Source organism: Eucyclogobius newberryi, unplaced genomic scaffold, assembly GCF_026437365.1.
Source record: "Eucyclogobius newberryi isolate DKJ021-1_F unplaced genomic scaffold, fEucNew1.0.hap1 SCAF_16, whole genome shotgun sequence".
NCBI lineage: Eukaryota > Metazoa > Chordata > Actinopteri > Gobiiformes > Gobiidae > Eucyclogobius > Eucyclogobius newberryi.
This window is the reverse complement of record NW_027315790.1, coordinates 28,337,975-28,356,096: the sequence shown is the minus strand read 5'-3', so window position 1 is coordinate 28,356,096 and position 18,122 is coordinate 28,337,975. Positions and strand designations below refer to the sequence as shown.

Genomic DNA, 18,122 nt, shown 5'->3' with positions numbered 1-18,122 from the left:
TTGGAAATGGACAAATTAAACAGATTAATTTTGATGCTTTAAAATGTCCTGTGCGACTTATATTCTTTTTATTTTGTCCATTGCTCGCTGGTTGTTTTGTGTTTTTTATGTTTGATATTGAAAAAAATAATACAATAAATTACAAAAAAGTAAAATAAAGTGTATCATTGATTATTTTTTGGACATTTTGATGTAATATTGTCTTCATTAATGTAATAATGTCACCTTTGTTATAAAAGGTGTGTTTGAGAGTTTTGTATCGTCCAGATAAGATTATCAAAATACAATGATGATTATTTTTTTCAACTAATGATTATTCGATTAATTGTCAGTAAAAAAAAAAAAGTCAAAAATCATTTAAATAGTTCTACCAACAAAAAACATACAAAACTTTACCATTTGTTAACAGTCTAGATTATGGAGTAAAACGTTTTAATTGAGAACTTTTATGACAAAACATGTGCATTTTTCAAAACGTTTGTTAATCTCGTCTTACTTAATGATCAACATTTTTCAAAACGGTTTTAATTAAATGTAAGAAGTAGTCGTTAAATTGGACAATCAAAGTCTTGAAACTTAAGACCAAATCCAGTGAATGATACAACACGATTTACGGCGACTTGATGGATTCATTCTGCACGTTTTGAGCCAGAAAATCCGTCTGACTCTGGTCTGAACGCTCTCTTCTTCCTTTTACCTTCCAGCTCCATCTTTAATAAACCCGGACAATAGCCCCCCTTTCCTCCCCGAGCCCCTCCTCCGCCCACTTTCCTCCGCCCACCTTCCTCCGCCCACCTTCCTCCGCCCACCTTCCTCCGCCCACTTTCCTCCGCCCACCTTCCTCCGCCTGTGACTCATCCTCTGGGCATCCGGCTGTGCCCATCTGCGCATTATGGAACTGAGAAACCCCCGTCTTCGGTTTCACCTTAAATATGTCTGTCTGCCTAAAATATCAAATCGCACGAGAGGCTTTGCCAGGCACTTTGACGCTCTTATTTACAGAAGAATCGCTAAGACTTATTTCATTTGAGAGACGAAAAATGATTGAACAACGAGATTAATTTTGAAATAGATGTTTTTGGAGATGCAACAAAACACGGCCAAACTCCAGCTTTATCAAACCTTTGTCTCGACTTATAACGTCAATTTTACATTTCGGTGCCTAATAACGGAGCGATTTATACTAAAAACACATAAATTTTTACATAAATGAGGAGCGCTTCACAGTAATGGATGATACACTAGACATAACACAGTAAATGTAAAGATTTATAGAGTATAATGTAATACACAGACCTGTTTATTTAGCATTACCACGAGAATACACCTGTTTTCTCGTAATTTATAGTTTTCATGCGTAAGTTTAGTCAAATAAACTTGAAATAAAGACTAACAAATGTGCCCCGTTTACATGAAATGACCTTCTGTTATCAAGATATTTCCACGGTTTTACGATGACTACATTTCCTGTGCGACAAAACAACGTTCAACCGTCCGTTGAAAAGAACGTGATCGTTTTCGCGTCTCGTCTTTCTCCAAATCTACAGGAGGTTTGACTCGAGGCCCAGAGGCGACCGCGCTCTTTGTGTGGGACGACACGTGTAAGAAACATTAAACCGCATCAGTACAAACTCTTAATACGAGCTCTAAAAACCATCACACATCAGTCAATCTAATCAGTCTTTGTCTCGCCGTACGTTTATCTAAAAAGTTGATAATTTGACACAATTATGAACGTCTTTATGATACTGCTGATTGTTTATGAAAAAGACAGCAATTTTCAAATATTCATGTTTTTGTAGGTCTTATTACAGCGATAGTAAATGACAAAGCACAAGTTACATCCAAACTGGTGCAATTTTTACTACCGTATTTTCCGGACTATAAGTTGCACTTTTTTCATAGTTTTGGCCGGAGTGCAACTTTATACTTAGATTTATACTTATACTCCGGAGCGACTTATATGTGATAGTATTTGTTATTTTCACACTTGCAACCACATTTCATACTCCAGTGCGACTTATATATGTTTTTTTCTTCTCTATTATGCATTTTTTGGCTGGTGCGACTTATACTCCGGAAAATACAGTACTCATGTTTTTGTAGGTCTTATTACAGCAATAGTAAATGACAAGTTTGAATAAATATTCCTCTTTTTTCACTCTTAAATGAGCAGTTGTTTCCTTGTGCACCGTTTTGTCTACAATCTGAGTAATCTGAGTACTCTGGCTGTGACTGATCGGCAGCGTCGGGACGGTCGGGACGGTCGGGACACGTACCGATCTCGTGCAGCTGCCGCCTCCAGGTCTCGGCCTCGGGAGAGTCGGGGTTCTCTGCGATCAGCTTCCTCAGCGTGCTCTTCAGCTCCTCCACCTGGGCAGAGCGCTCGGCCAGCTCAGACAGCAGCGCCTAGCAACGGAGAAGGAACGAATGCAAGAATGAAGTGTTTCTGTGGTGAAAGTGAAAGGAGCCAATGGTGACAGAGGCCAAGGTACGCACTAAAATATGATCATAATCTGATTTCTGGAGTTATCAAGTTACTCAAAAAACACACACCAAAAATTTGATCTAATTATTGAGTTATTAGAGTCATTTCATTAGTGTAAAGGCAGAAAAATGACTGAAAACCAGAAGAGAAAGAGTCATGTTTCAGAATCTGCCATTTATATATATATTTTTGGACATTTTCTTATGGTCAAGGCAGTCATTTGGTAGCAATTCAGACTTTTATTCACCTGTAGAAGAATTTACAACATAAAATATATAATTCTTTACTTTATTTCGGACACAAAAGTTAGTCCGTAATTAAAACAAAACACAAAATACACAACTATCGACATTTTTGTATTGAGTTGTGTTTCCGTTCCTTTCAGCCAAATCAATTGTGGTTCAAATGTATAAGCTTTTTGCAGCAAAAATTGTTAAAATATCTTCTCAAATTGTGTTTTATTTCCCTGTATCCGCCCTGAGCTCAGAGAAACACTACTACAGTTCTCAGTGGGATTCGGGCTTGAAAATATTGACTTAAGACGCATTAAGACACTGTAATTGTCGGGTTTTATCGTATTAAAGGAGGCGATGTCGCTCTCAAACATCTTCTCACAGTTTGAAAACGCACAAAGTGGATAAACACACACTTTGTACAACTTCTGAGCGCTTTGGGAATCAGTTTAAACTTAAACCTCACGCGCGCACAACAGTTCAAACCGCCGGTCGTACCTTGTTCTCCTCGGCCTGCGCGCGCACCACCTCGGACTTGGACGGCGACACCACCGTCGCCCGGGCGATGGCGCTCTCCTTCTGGGCGAGCCAGCCGCGCAGCTCGTCGGTGCCGCTCGACGCCGTCCGCCTCAGCTCCAGCGACGCCTGCTGCTTGGACAGACGCTCGCGCAGGTCCAGGCCCAGCGACTCGAAGCGGCCGCTCACGTCCGACACGGCCAGCTGCAGCTCAGTCAGGTCTGCGGAAGGGCGAGGGGAGAACGGTCAAGAGCGGCACGTTTAATACGATAATAACAACGATACTAGTTTATGTCGGCCTGAAATGAATGACGCGGTTTTCAAAAGGACGATGAGTAATTATGACGAGTCGGCTTTGTATTTGTTTGATCATTGTAAAACACATGTGAACTTAGCTTTTTATGACAAAGGCAGCGGCGTTATTCAATCAAAATGTGAAAAAAGAGCCAACATGACTGAATTTTACTAACAATATCATTTATTTGTAATTATTCTCTGTCTAAAAGTCAGTCGCCATATTTCAGTCTTTATTTGGTTGATAATGTATTTAAAAAGTCTCAATGTTCAATAGAAATAACTAAACTAATAGTTAGTCGCAGCCCTAGTTTTCAACACCGTATGAAAGCTTCTTTGTCGTTTCTCAGGGGGGTTGGCCACCCGCTCGTGCACATAGATGCAGCAGTCTGCATTAAACATGTCTTTCATTTATACAATTTGTGGAGTTTTTGGACAAAATAGCAATCAGACATATTTGTAATAATATTAAATTAATATTTAGTTAGACACATATTATGTGTGTAACACATTTTTTCACCTTTAAACGTGCTAAAAAAAAATTTCCTTTTGTGTGTTTTTGTGCTAATTAATTAATTAATACATTCATTCAAACCGATTTTTAAAACATTTAGATTTGAATTACATTTTGTACGAATGTTGAGGAGTTGATCGATTAAATCCACAAATGTCCCCTACGACTGCACGGACAAATATTTTGAACAGCAAGCGGCCGGAAAAGGCACGGTGAAAAGACAAACGACAAAAGACGGAGTGGACAGAGTGGACAGAGTGGACAGAGAGGACGGAGCGGACGGAGTGGACGACGCCTGGAGGAGCGCTGACCTTTACCTTTGCACGTGTGAATGCCATTGACACTGCCGGGACCCGACGAACCGTTGATGTGAGGGGCCCCTGAGGAAAAACACAGGACCACTGAGACGAGAAGGACGCCACAGGGACAAGGACAAGACTCCATCTCCGTCACAACAGCAACAGCAACAGCAACAGCAACAGCAACAGCAACAGCAACAGCAACAACAACAACAACAACAACAACAACAACAGCAGCAGCAGCAGCAGCAGGTTACACGGCCGCTAAGTGAGACGCTACAGGTTCAACTGGAAACTAAAAAAAGATCTAAATATGTTTCATTATTGAAAATTTTCAAAGCGTTTAACAAGATTTTGCCGGATTTGTCTATAATTCCAAGCCTGATTTATTAATAAAACTTTAACAATGAGACAAAATCAAATGTTTTACCCACATTTTCTGTCAGATTTTGAATAAAGACGATCTAAAATCCTCTCTGTACGTTATGTTTTTGTAACTGATGCGTGAACAAAGTGAAGGACGTTTAATCCCGTATTGTCACAAATATGAGCGATTTTTGCCGTTTTTACGCATAAAACGCCTCATTTCTATACGAAAACAGCACATGATAAAATACCTCGTTCTATATTTTTCCCCCTTACATTTATGTCCGTGAATCGAACCGATATCTCGTAAATCGCTCGGCGTTTTCCCCAGACGCTCGTCGCTCTCTTACCGGTTTTGGTTTGTGGCGCCGTGATGTCGATGATGATCGTCTCCAGCTCAGAGCCTTTTTTGTTCAACTCCTGAACTCTGGATCCCTGAGACTCCCAGTCGCTCAGCAGCTCCTGAAAGAAATAATACAGTTTACATTCAATTTTTAATGTCAAAACAAATGCTCAACGTTAAATTATGACGTAATAATGGTGCTGATAATGAAAGAAGCAAAGGTTAAACAATGAATACACTATGCATCAAAAGAAGAAAACATGTTATTAGTCTGTATTAATATTTCAAACTTGAGCACATTAGGAAATTTGATAAAAAAATGTAAGAACAAAAAAAAAAAAAATACATTTTAAAGTATTTCCCCCCCAATTTATTTTTTATAAGAAATTGGACCATTTTGACCAGTTTCCATTCACAAAGATTTTTTGTCATTATTGGACAGAATAGTGTATCCTGAAATGGGGATGAGCAAAGGAAAGACATACAGCAGATTGTCGGCGCTCACAACGCTGCACATTCACTCGTTTTCACTGGACAGGACGCTCTAACCTTGAGCTGCTGAACTCGCCGCTGCAGCCCGTCCGTGTCGAGACTCGTCTCTTTGGCGGGAAGTTGGTCCTGCGCCGTCTGCAGCCACCTGAGGAGGGAGCCAGAGAGCCCGCGGAACTGGTGCAGCTGCTCCTCACAGGCGTGGATCGCAGCGAATCTGGACGACACGGAAACATGACCGTTAATGTACATTACACAGACGTTATTGATCCATAAGGGGAATTACAAAGAAGCGCACACGTTACAAGAAAGTTGAGAGAATTGCATGGTCTTTTATTTATTTTCATTATTTTTATTGCTATTACTTCTGCATTTATTCTTAGCAATATTTTTTGTGTGCTTTATTGTTTAATCTATTTTAATTCTATTTCTATTTTTTCAACTTGTGTTTGGTCTGTATTCTGCGCAGCCCTTTGGAGTTGGTCATTGTGCGAAGTTGGATTGGAAAAATGGCAAAAGACGTGCCAAATACGGTACAAATATGCAGATATGTACATGTACAAGTAGAATGAAATAAAAGTGAATCAAATACATCTAAATATACTGTATTTTCCGGACTATAAGTCGCACCTTTTTTCATAGTTTTGGCCGGGGTGCGACTTCTACTTATATTTATACTTATATACTTATACTCCATAGGGACTTATATGTGATATTGTTATTTTCACACTTGCAACCGCATTTCATACTCCAGTGCAACTTCTATGTTTTTTTCTTCTCTATTATCCACTTTTTGGCTGGTGCGACGATTTATACTCCGGTGCCACTTATAGTCCAAAAAATACGGTATGTACGTAATATATCGTTTTGATGGAAATAAAGTCTTGTTTATAGCTAAATAACAGCTATATACCTAGAAATCTATAGACAATTAATATAGAAAACTGGTCCGTGGCTAATTTGACAAGAGTATTCAACTTAAATTGTGAAAATTCAGAAAACTAGACATTTTTAAAGCCAAAATATCAAACTCATTAAACCCAAAGCAGGACCACAACCGAAACAAAACCAGGACTTGTATCCACACTGGCTCTATCGTTGTGAAGTTTAAGACATTTCTGGGAAGACGAGACAAAAATAGCTGGTCTCGGCACAAGTACATGACTGTGATATAAAACATACAGCTGCGTTTAGCTATAATCACAGGAGAAACAAAGTGAGTGTGACGGGCCCCGAGGCGCTGCTGGCACTGCTCCGGCCTCTGATCCCGCCTCTGATCCCGCCTCTGATCCCGGCCCAGACAAAACAGACGTGTCATTATAACGCTGCTATTTCTCTCCCCCCGGGACGGACGAGGGCTGGGACCCATCCAAGAGTTTATGAGACGCACAATGAGCCGAGTCCACACTGCTTAGATTAGCCTCAATGACCACGAATACAGCAGCACAAATACAGCATAAATACAGCACAAATACAGCACAAATACAGCATAAATACAGCACAAATACAGCACAAATACAGCACAAACACAGCACAAACACAGCACAAACACAGCACAAACACAGCACAAATACAGCATAAATACAGCACAAATACAGCACAAACACAGCACAAATACAGCACAAACAGCACAAACACAGCACAAACACAGCACAAATACAGCACAAATACAGCACAAATACAGCACAAACACAGCACAAATACAGCACAAACAGCACAAACACAGCACAAACACAGCACATACACAGCACAAATACAGCACAAATACAGCACAAATACAGCACAAATACAGCACAAATACAGCACAAATACAGCACAAACACAGCACAAACACAGCACAAACACAGCACATATACAGCACAAATACAGCACAAATACAGCATAAATACAGCATAAATACAGCAGCACAAATACAGCACAAATACAGCACAAATACAGCACAAATACAGCACAAACACAGCACAAACACAGCACAAACACAGCATAAATACAGCACAAATACAGCATAAATACAGCACAAATACAGCACAAATACAGCACAAATACAGCACAAATACAGCACAAACACAGCACAAACACAGCACAAATACAGCATAAATACAGCACAAACACAGCATAAATACAGCACAAATACAGCATAAATACAGCAGCACAAATACAGCACAAATACAGCACAAACACAGCACATATACAGCACAAATACAGCAGCACAAATACTGCACAAACACAGCACAAATACAGCAGCACAAATACAGCAGCACAAATACAGCACAAACACAGCACAAATACAACACAAATACAACACAAATACAGCACAAATACAGCACATATACAGCACATATACAGCACAAATACAGCAGCACAAATACAGCACAAATACAGCAGCACAAATACAGCACAAACACAGCAGCACAAATACAGCACAAATACAGCAGCACAAATACAGCACAAACACAGCACAAATACAGCACATATACAGCACATATACAGCACATATACAGCACATATACAGCACAAATACAGCAGCACAAATACAGCACAAATACAGCAGCACAAATACAGCACAAATACAGCAGCACAAATACAGCACAAACACAGCAGCACAAATACAGCACAAACACAGCACAAATACAACACAAATACAGCACAAATACAGCACATATACAGCACATATACAGCACATATACAGCAGCACAAATATAGCACAAATACTGCACAAATATAGCACAAATACTGCACAAATACAGCACAAATACAGCAGCTAAAACCAGACTCATCCACGAGTGTTTATCAATGTTTAACAAGCTCCTTTAGAGACGGATTCTGTTTGATATTAGCGGTGTAAAAAAAATATAAATATATAAAAATGATGACAGGAAGTGACATCACACTCATTCCAGTCAGTAAGTTTATGCATAATTTACACAAACAGCTTCTTTGACTCTCTAAACAGTAATTCAACTAAATAAAGTGGCTCTCATATTTTTCTTGTCAAATAAAAAAAATGGTGGTTGCTGTATTTTACTAGTGTGGTGTCATCAATCACAAACAGGAAGTTAAATTATAAACGTGAAAATATTTGCTTTTCTGTGATGACATTTTTATATTCTTTAGAAAAACTTCTGCGTTTTACTTCAATGAGTCGTCCGACCTGTAGGGGGCACTTTAATTTACTTAAAAGGCCCTTTTGCTTCAGCTTGTCCTGTAAAACTGTCACTGAACTCATAAATATTCATTATTTTATGCAAGTTAACTAATAAATATGCTGAACTGGCCAAAATATGCAAAAAAAACTCCAACGCACAGATTGAAACACAACTCCAGGTGTTTTGATGAGGAAACAACATTATAACGTGGTTAAACAATGATTTTCCAAGTACAACCTTTAATATTTGTCAAATCAGGACTAAACTAGATCTAAACCAAGCAAGAACCCAAACCCAGGGAATAAAATGGACAAATAAGGTCAGAACAAGGACTATTTTAGGTCTAACATGGAGCTACACTAAACAAAACTGTAACTGTGAACCAAAAAGTCATAATAATGATTAAATAAATGTAATGTTCAATAAATTAAAGGTGGAACAATATCGTGTTGTTGTTTTGTTAATTTATTGTTCTCATGACTCATTCAACACTAACTATACTAAATTCATGGTTTACTTGGATTATTCTGCAGTAGATTTACATAAAGTAGTTTAAACATGTATTATTCTTATTTATGACAGTTCCAGGTCCAAACCAGGTCAAAAACGAGGAAAAACAAACAAGGACAAGGTCAAATCAGGACTAAATAAGGACAACATTTACATCACTAAACCATGTCTTAACCATGAACAGTTAAATTAATAGATTATGGTAAAATTGGCACTAAATTAAACCAAAAAGCCTAAAATACATACAGCCTAACATCACCTTAATATGTGACGTGTTGAAAGTTTGAAGTGTCAAATAAACCCGGTCCAGAATCCCACGCGCATTCCGGGGCGTCGTATTTTTAAGTTCCCGGCCTCCTGCTGCTGCCGACAGGCGCGTGGAAGCAGAGTCGGCATGGCAACCGGCGAAGGATACGGTTTTAGAAATGCCAACGGCAAAGACACTCGACGAAGTGACGGCGAGTTTAAAACAGACGATGATGAGGGTTCATTCTTTTACCTGTTGACAACTTTATGCAGTCGAGTATTTAAAGAGTGTGAAACCCGATTATTTATGTTGGAATCTGTTTATATTGGGTATTTAAAGCATATTTTCCTATTTGGGAAGGCACTTTGAATTACTTCCTGCTCTACAAGTAAACTTCCCGTGCCTTGGTTAAAATGTACGCATCAAAAAGCTGATTGTATTCAAACACTAAATTAAATATGATCAGCATTAAATTGCGTTTGAGTAAATATTGATTTATTTTAACATTTTGAAATTTCAAATGTATTTTTATTTTATTTATTTTATTTATTTTATTTATTTTATTTATTTTATTTATTTTATTTATTTTATTTATTTTATTTATTTTATTTATTTTATTTATTTTATCAAGTAAGAACCCTTTGAGATCAAGACCTTGAGCAAAGTAAAAATATATAATAACATAATAATAACAATAGCACACACATGTTAACACATTTAAGACCATTTTGGAAAGATCAAGTGAAACCTCCTGATCGAGACCATGTCACAGTTTCTCTCCGAGTGCGTCCAAGCTTTATATCTTATGGACTATCCATATTAACTATGGATGATAATAATGCAGAAGCACATCAGCCTCTGTAGGAGAAGCTCTTTGTGTAGTTTTCATTCTTACCTTTTATTGACGCTCGTCTCCAGTTGGTTGAATTGGTCCGAAACCTCTTTGACGTTGTCCAAAAGGCTCTGAGTGTCGGTGAAGGTTTTGGACTGGCCGAGCTCGGAGCCGAGGCTGCAGAAGGACTTGAGCTGAGCCGACTCCTGCTCCAGCTCGGCCTTGACCTCCTGCAAGTCACAGACACGAGACACAGACTGAGGACAAGGACAATCTCATTCAAAGATGACACATACACCTTCAGTCGGTGCATTTGCTTAGTTCTGCTTTGCTCTGACCTCTATGGTCTGCCTGAAGTCCTCCACGCTGCGGTCGGGCTGCCCCGCGGGGCTCAGGGCCTTCAGGCGGCTCTGGGTGAACGCCTGCAGGTCCGTCCCGAGCCGCTCGTAGCTCTCCAGTCGGGGCAGCAGCGCTTTGAGCTCAGCCTCGCGCTCCGCCTGGGACGCCTGGGCCGCGGCGAACCCGAGCGTGAGCCGGTCCAGCGAGCCCTTCAGGCCGGAGGCCGCCGAGGCGTCCGAGCTCTGCAGGAGCCTGGACAGGGCGTCCCGCGTGGCGTCCACGCTGCCCTGCCTCGAGAGCAGCTCCTGCCGAAGTTTCTGAGGAACACGGGAGTTTTACACTAGCGATTAAGCGTTATTTGAAGTGCAAAGGGAATATCGACACACGCCAAAGGGTTTGTGACGAGCTGGACACATTTAAACACATACTTCCTGTTTTAATGTGTGAAAATCTGTGAAATAATGATCATTTTGGAGGGTTACGAGCAACTTCAGAACCAGTTAAGAAAGCAAACCAATCACCACTGCAAAAGAGAGAACCTGACAGAAGTGCAAGGAAAATATGAGCACTATATTTATTCTTTCTCTTTATAAACTATATTTTCTTCTGCTGGTCAGTTGTGTGTCTGAAATGAAGGAAAACTCCCCCTGGTGGATGAATAAATGTTATTCTGATGAAAGAATCTGACCAGAATGTGTGATTTCTCTGCATTTCATTTGTTTGTAGTTGTTTTCTTCAGTTCTCTCGTACACAATCCACATACGCAGTGTTTTTCACCTGGTTCTGCGTGAGCGCCTCCTGCACGGCCTGAGCGGTGGGCCGCACCGGGGCGGGCCGCGGCGGCAGTTGGTCCAACCAGGACAGCAGCGTCTTCAGCCCCTCCTGGACGCTGACCGACTGGGCCACGGCGGTCTGCAGCTGCTCCGCCCGCTCCGACACGGACGAGGACAGCGAGCCAAAGCGCTTCTCCAAACCGTCTGCAGCGGAACACACAGGCCACGTCATTCATATCCTGTTTTATTTATGACATTTTACACCTTTGAAGCAAAAATTTGGAGCGTCGAATTAGCTTAAAGGACAAATATGATGCATTATTTGTCACGTTATTGGCCTTTAAACATGCTCTTCTGCACCTGTGCTTTGAAATCTCATGTTTTAAAACTGAAAATAACGTGTCTTTCCATCAGTCAGAAGTTCGCTCATCAAGAGGCGTTGTTAGCCCTCCATCTACTGGCAGTAGGGGGAATTACAATGAGGAAAATAATAAACGGTAGCTTGCCATAACATGATAACGTGAGCGTGCGGTCGTAATGAACGCGATTTGGCGCAGAGATGTTCAGAACGAGTCCGGCGACGATTTACGGACATAAAAACGGCAAGAAGACACCTCCGGATCTCCTGCTTTGACGTCACGCATCAGGCATATGTGAAAACGAGTCTTTTGAGGCTCAGAAACAAGCGTGAACGAAGCTAAATACAACTCCGGGTATGTTTTGTGATGATGGACACAGCTCAATATATTTCAGATTTGGGCCTAGACTTACCTGCAGCACAGAGGATGTCCACAGCTTTGAGGGACGGAGACTCCTCGGTGCTGACCAGATCTCGTCCGGCGCGTTTGACCTTCTCCAGCTGGACAGAGCGCTCCGCCATTTCATCCTGCAGCAGCTACAGCGAGAAATGGAATAGTGTAAGATAGATAGAGACACTTCCTCCATCTCCACTACACGGTTTCGCTTCTCTCTTTGCTCTTAAACTCGAGCTGTGGAATGGACGCTCGTCTCGCTTTAGCGTCTCCGTCGTGAGGACTTTACCTGGACGCTCGTCTCGCTTTAGCGTCTCCGTCGTGGGGACTTTACCTGGACGCTCGTCTCGCTTTAGCGTCTCCGTCGTGAGGACTTTACCTGGACGCTCGTCTCGCTTTAGCGTCTCCGTCGTGAGGACTTTACCTGGACTTGTCGCAGCGTGTTCTGCAGGTTCTGGGGGTCCGTGTCGGCGGCGGCTTTGGCGATGCTTTGGTTTTGCTCCTGAGCGCTGAGCCACGAGTGCAGAGACACCATCTCGTCCTGGTACTGCTGGTATCGCTCCAACAGCCCGGAGAGACGACCCCCCAACTCTGTGGACTGGACGGGACAAGGGAGAGTTTCAGATTAATTCAGTAACAAGAGGAGAGGATGAAATACACAAACTAATCCATTATATGATCCGATTAGTTTAGAACGAGATTTATCTACCTTAAATCTCCTGCAGAGGCCAATAAAAATAATATACAAAATAATAATACAAAATCTAAAGGAAATACAATTGAGAAAATAATCAGCTACATTCATAAAATATTGACAGTTTCCCTGAATTTTGAAACAATCAGGAAAAATGAATCTTGTGACGATGGATCTCTAGTGTAACTTTATAATCATAATTTATGTCAAAGACGGAGTTACTTAAAAATCAAACACAATGCCATGTCAATGCCACATAAAGCCTATAGTTATGTATTCACAAGAACTAATAAAATATGATCAACATCAAATTGGCATTTCAGAATAAGTATTGTATTTTTTTTATTATCATTATTTTATTTTATTTAATGAATTGAATCTATTTCATCTTATTTATTCTATTTTCCATCCATCCATCCATCCATCCATTTTCTACCGCTTGTTCCCTTTCGGGGTCGTATTTATTTTATTTTATTTATTGTATCCATGTTATCTATGTGATTGTGATTTATTTATTTTTATTTTTTATTTTGTTTATTTTGTTTATTTTTGTTTATTTTGTTTATTTCATTTTATTCTTTTATTCACTTTATTCATTCTAACCTCAGCATCAAGATAACTTTCAAACAAACATTATAAAATACATATTCACTGTCAAAACCATGTCCATCTGGAATCATTATCTTCCAAACTTCTTCTTCCAACAAACAGAACAACAACAACAACAACATCAACATCTTCATCTTTCACTGAACCTCAGGTCAGAAAACAGTCGGACAAAGAGCCACAGTCGAGCGTAAAGCCTCTCCCTCGTACCTTCGTGTGCAGCGCGGTGTATCTGTGGTTGGCGTCGTGCAGCTCGTCCGTGACCAGCCGCTTGGTGCCGTCCAGAGCCGGGTCGGGGCCCCCGGCCTGCTCCAGGGCCCCCTGCACCGAGTCCAGCACCTTCTGACCCGAGATGGAGACAAAACGCAGGTCCGCTTTGTGGCATATCACGTCCTCCGACAGCTGCCGAAAAGAGAGCGTTTCTCAGCGAGTGAAGAGGGAAAACGACAACGCAAAACGCTCAAATCAAGACAAATAACACGGTAAACAAGAACAGAATGTGTATTTAATTCTCTCATGTACTATACAGCTTGTACTTTGATAATAATAAACCAATAACAAGTGCAGTGTCCATAAATACACGAGGGTTTGCGCAAGTATCAATGCTAATCAACTCTAAAACTAGCATCAACAATAGATGCATCGACAGGACAAAATGTGACCGTTTCTGAACATGTTTAGAGCGTTTAGAATGAAAAAAAGCTTTATTATTGAGGCATTGAACCTATTTATTTGTGTCAAAATAGAGTGTGAAAAGCTTTTATTGTGACATCACTACGAGGCCTTAACTTAATATCTCTCTGCATTATTATATGACTATTATACTCCATCCTGTAAACTGTAAATGGAAAAGAAATACGCATTTACCCCAAAGCTGTCCAAGTTTGAGTCCTGATTTAGGATTTAACACATCTTCTTGAAAGTTCTTTTGATTTCAACCCATTCTAGAGCATTTGACCCTTTAGTGGAACGATGTATATTTTACTGTCATAACATCATAAAGCAGACAACTTTCTTTTGTCTCTCTCTTGAAGTTTTGTACCAAAGCATGTTTGTTATTATCATTTATTTATTTATTGTTTTATGTACCGGTATGTTAAAGTTATATATATATATATATATATATATGTATATTTTCTTTCGTTATTAAGTTATGGCAGAGGATTTAGTGAATGGTCATGTGATGCAGCGACTCTTGGGAACAGTAAACGGGATATTTTTACTGCTGTTCTTCTGTGAAACATTCTTATATTTGAAAAAGTTATAAAAGTTATAAAAAAGAAAAGAAAAAAAGACATTTCTTTTCCGATTTCGTGCACTAAATAAGACCCATTTTTAAACGCTGTGCCATACGTTTTCTCCCACTGCAGAGCCCTAGTTGGTTATAAAAATGGCCGCCGCCTTCAGTGCACTGATCTGTGTCAAATTGGCTGAGAAACATGTTGAATAAAACTCGTGTTCGTCACGGATGCGGTGCCACGGGAGAAGGAACATGTGAAAGTGCCACACGGCTTTGAACTGAGGAGGAAACACGAGGCACGAGAACAGAAACAGACGCTGGGAAAAACCACTCGGGCAATTCAAATGAAAAAGGCCCAAGCGTCTTTGTTTTTTTCACTGCAGTTTGAAAACTCCAGATGCTTCAGGTGATTCGTTTTCAGGCTTTTCACGGAGCTGGGATTCTCATTCTGACGTGCGAGTGACGACTCTTTAGAGGAAGAGAAAGGCTCGTGTGTCGGCCTTAAACTTTAGAGGTTTATGAATCAATTTAATTCAATTCAAATGACTTTTGCAAAGCCCAAAATCAGAACAGAAGTTGTCTCGGAGTGTTTCTAGACAGCTACTCTTTTAAATAAGCCTTAAAATACATATATTTTGCGTTAATTTGAATGGATTTAGTGTTATTTTTCTTAAATAAAACTGGACTCAAAGTAGGATCTATGACTGAAACCATTGGCATAACATTAAAGTGATTAGAAATTTGAATATTATCATTTCATTATGTAACGTGAACAAATTAAAGGCTATAAATTAGATTAGATTATGAGGTATTCCCAAACATTCTCAAATATTTTTAATTCAACCATTTCCCCTCTATTTATTTATCTATTCAAGCAGTCTTTTGTCAACAGTATCGTTTCTCTTTATGATAACACAAAGAGAATGATGATCTTGCCGATGTTTGAGGTTGTTTTCAGACTGTGGGGGAGGAGCCACCGCAGTGACCTTTGACATTGCATTGGTGAAACCCTGTTTAAAGTGTGCGTACCTTCCTGTGCTCCTCCAGTCGTCCCTTTAGCCCCGGGGCGTCGGTCTCTCCTTCTCCCAGAATCCTCAGCTCCTGCTCGGACTGGTCCAGCCACGACACCAGGCTCCCGTGCTCCTGGAGGAACTTGGTCAGCTCGTCCTTCAGGGCCTCGGACTTCCTCAGGCGCTCCTGGATTCAGACCGGACACAGGGTCAAGTGAAGTTAGACAAGGAACACGAGAAGATGCATTATGAGGCCAATATTCAGACTTTATTTATTTCAAATCGTATAGTCAAGTGTTCAGTGTCAGGATGCAAATGTGATTGTATCAATATCTCAAATACAGACATTGAAATGGAAAAGTATTTTAATAATGGGATAGAAATATATAAGTTACTGTAAGTTCAGTTCTTTCTACTCTTTTATGAGCAAAAGACACTACTACAACATAGTGTCATAAATACCACTATAATAAGCGTGTGTATATCACTACTACATTATAAAGTCATAAATACCACTATAATAAGCGTGTGTATATCACTACTGCATTATAAAGTCCTAAATACCACTGTAATAAGTGTGTGTGTATCACTACTGCATTATAAAGTCCTAAATACCACTGTAATAAGTGTGTGTGTATCACTACTGCATTATAATGTCATAAATACCACTATAATAAGCGTGTGTATATCACTACTGCATTATAAAGTCATAAATACCACTGTAATAAGTGTGTGTGTATCACTACTGCATTATAATGTCATAAATACCACTGTAATAAGTGTGTGTGTATCACTACTGCATCATAATGTCATAAATACCACTGTAATAAGTGTGTGTGTATCACTACTGCATCATAATGTCATAAATACCACTGTAATAAGTGTGTGTGTATCACTACTGCATCATAATGTCATAAATACCACTGTAATAAGTGTGTGTGTATCACTACTGCATCATAATGTCATAAATACCACTGTAATAAGTGTGTGTGTATCACTACTGCATCATAATGTCATAAATACCACTGTAATAAGCGTGTATAAGTGTTTGGACCTGGCAGTGGTGCAGCTTCTCCTGGTGCTGGGCCTGCAGCTGGTCCAGAGCACTTCGCAGACGTCGCTTCTCTTCAGGAGGAACAGCAGAGTCGGGCTGTTCCAGGAGCGAACGCACCGACTGGGACACGTGCATGAGCTGAGCCTGCTGCGCCTGCAGCTGCTGCAGCTCGCACTGCACCAGAGCCACAGGGAGAATACAGTTTATTAAGGGCATTTTAATTATTACATCAAAGTTTACATTCTGACTAGTATTATATAGTGTTCCATGTTCGCTAAAACAAGTTCCTATTTTGTGAATTTTGTTCATTGATAATAGCAATAAAGCTTATTCTGATTCTGAACCTAAAGACTGAATCTTAACTCAGACTGACACTTAATTGTACTGCATGTACTTGTGAATAAAAACACATTGCAAATTGGCTGGTCAGATGTGGAAATTACTTTACGAGAAAAACATGTGTTCAAATAAAGTGACTCTTACAGGGCAATCTGTGTGTTTATGTCAAATGTGAGCTTCAAAACAACTTTAATGATGTGTTTTCTCTTCTATTCTAGCATAATACAAGCTGAAACATTGCCATTATTCTTTTGTAATGCATTAAAAAATAATTTGAATATGGATCAAAAGCAAAACTACAATAGTAAAGATGCTGCATCTTTCTAAATACAAAGATGTGACAACAAAGCTCAAACTTGTATTACACAAAATAGGAATATTCACACAAAACACTGAAAACTGTTCTCGTCAGTTGTTTAGGTCAAACACAAATGCTACGACACGAGGAAACTGTTGTAAATAAGTAGCATCAGTGGTTTATAAAAGACTTTCTCACCTGTAGCATATCCGTATGTGACTTGACAGCGCCCTCTGGTGGTGACACAGTAGAGTCCACTTTATCCAACGTGCCGTTTAAACCAGTTCCGTTTGTTCCCAGCTGATTGAGGCTGGACAGTTCATTTAGGAGAGAATCTATCTGTCCTTGAGTCTCTTGCAGCTCCTCTTCTGCTTTTAACTAAAACAAACAACAACAACAACAACATCTTTGCCATTTCCCGAAACAAAGTCAATCCAAACACATGCTTTAAACCTCTCGTTATTTTACCCGTTGTGTGTTTTGCTGAACCGTGGTGCTGATGGCCACGTCCACGTCCGACAGCGATGCGTTTGCCGTGTCCGTCAGTGCGCTGTACTGCTCCTTCATCTTCTCCAGCGCCCCCTGCAGGTTCGCCCGCTCCTCTGGACTCAAAGTGGCTCCTTTCTCCGACAGCAGCTCCTCCACCGAGCGAATGGCCTCGGCGATTCCTTCAGACTTCGATTGCAGGTCTTTTTGTACTTCCTGGAAAGACAAATCACAAAAATTCGTCTGCGTTTAGC

At 40.2% G+C, this 18,122-nt stretch overlaps 1 protein-coding gene across 1 annotated transcript in view; it reads right to left on the bottom strand.

Moving 5' to 3' along the window:
- The window catches only part of LOC140362145 (microtubule-actin cross-linking factor 1-like), a 329,939-nt gene that overhangs the window by 100,148 nt on the left and 211,669 nt on the right, over positions 1-18,122 (bottom strand). Inside the window, exons 42-56 of the mRNA XM_072448200.1 lie at positions 17,851-18,084; positions 17,581-17,760; positions 16,746-16,919; positions 15,711-15,878; positions 13,652-13,843; positions 12,566-12,739; positions 12,161-12,284; positions 11,394-11,593; positions 10,616-10,933; positions 10,341-10,507; positions 5,603-5,759; positions 5,061-5,172; positions 4,363-4,425; positions 3,220-3,458; positions 2,280-2,409 (exon numbers count right to left, since the gene is read on the bottom strand). Coding sequence (XP_072304301.1) covers positions 2,280-2,409; positions 3,220-3,458; positions 4,363-4,425; positions 5,061-5,172; positions 5,603-5,759; positions 10,341-10,507; positions 10,616-10,933; positions 11,394-11,593; positions 12,161-12,284; positions 12,566-12,739; positions 13,652-13,843; positions 15,711-15,878; positions 16,746-16,919; positions 17,581-17,760; positions 17,851-18,084 — 2,632 coding nt within the window. The remainder of the gene's footprint in view (positions 1-2,279; positions 2,410-3,219; positions 3,459-4,362; positions 4,426-5,060; positions 5,173-5,602; positions 5,760-10,340; positions 10,508-10,615; positions 10,934-11,393; positions 11,594-12,160; positions 12,285-12,565; positions 12,740-13,651; positions 13,844-15,710; positions 15,879-16,745; positions 16,920-17,580; positions 17,761-17,850; positions 18,085-18,122) is intronic.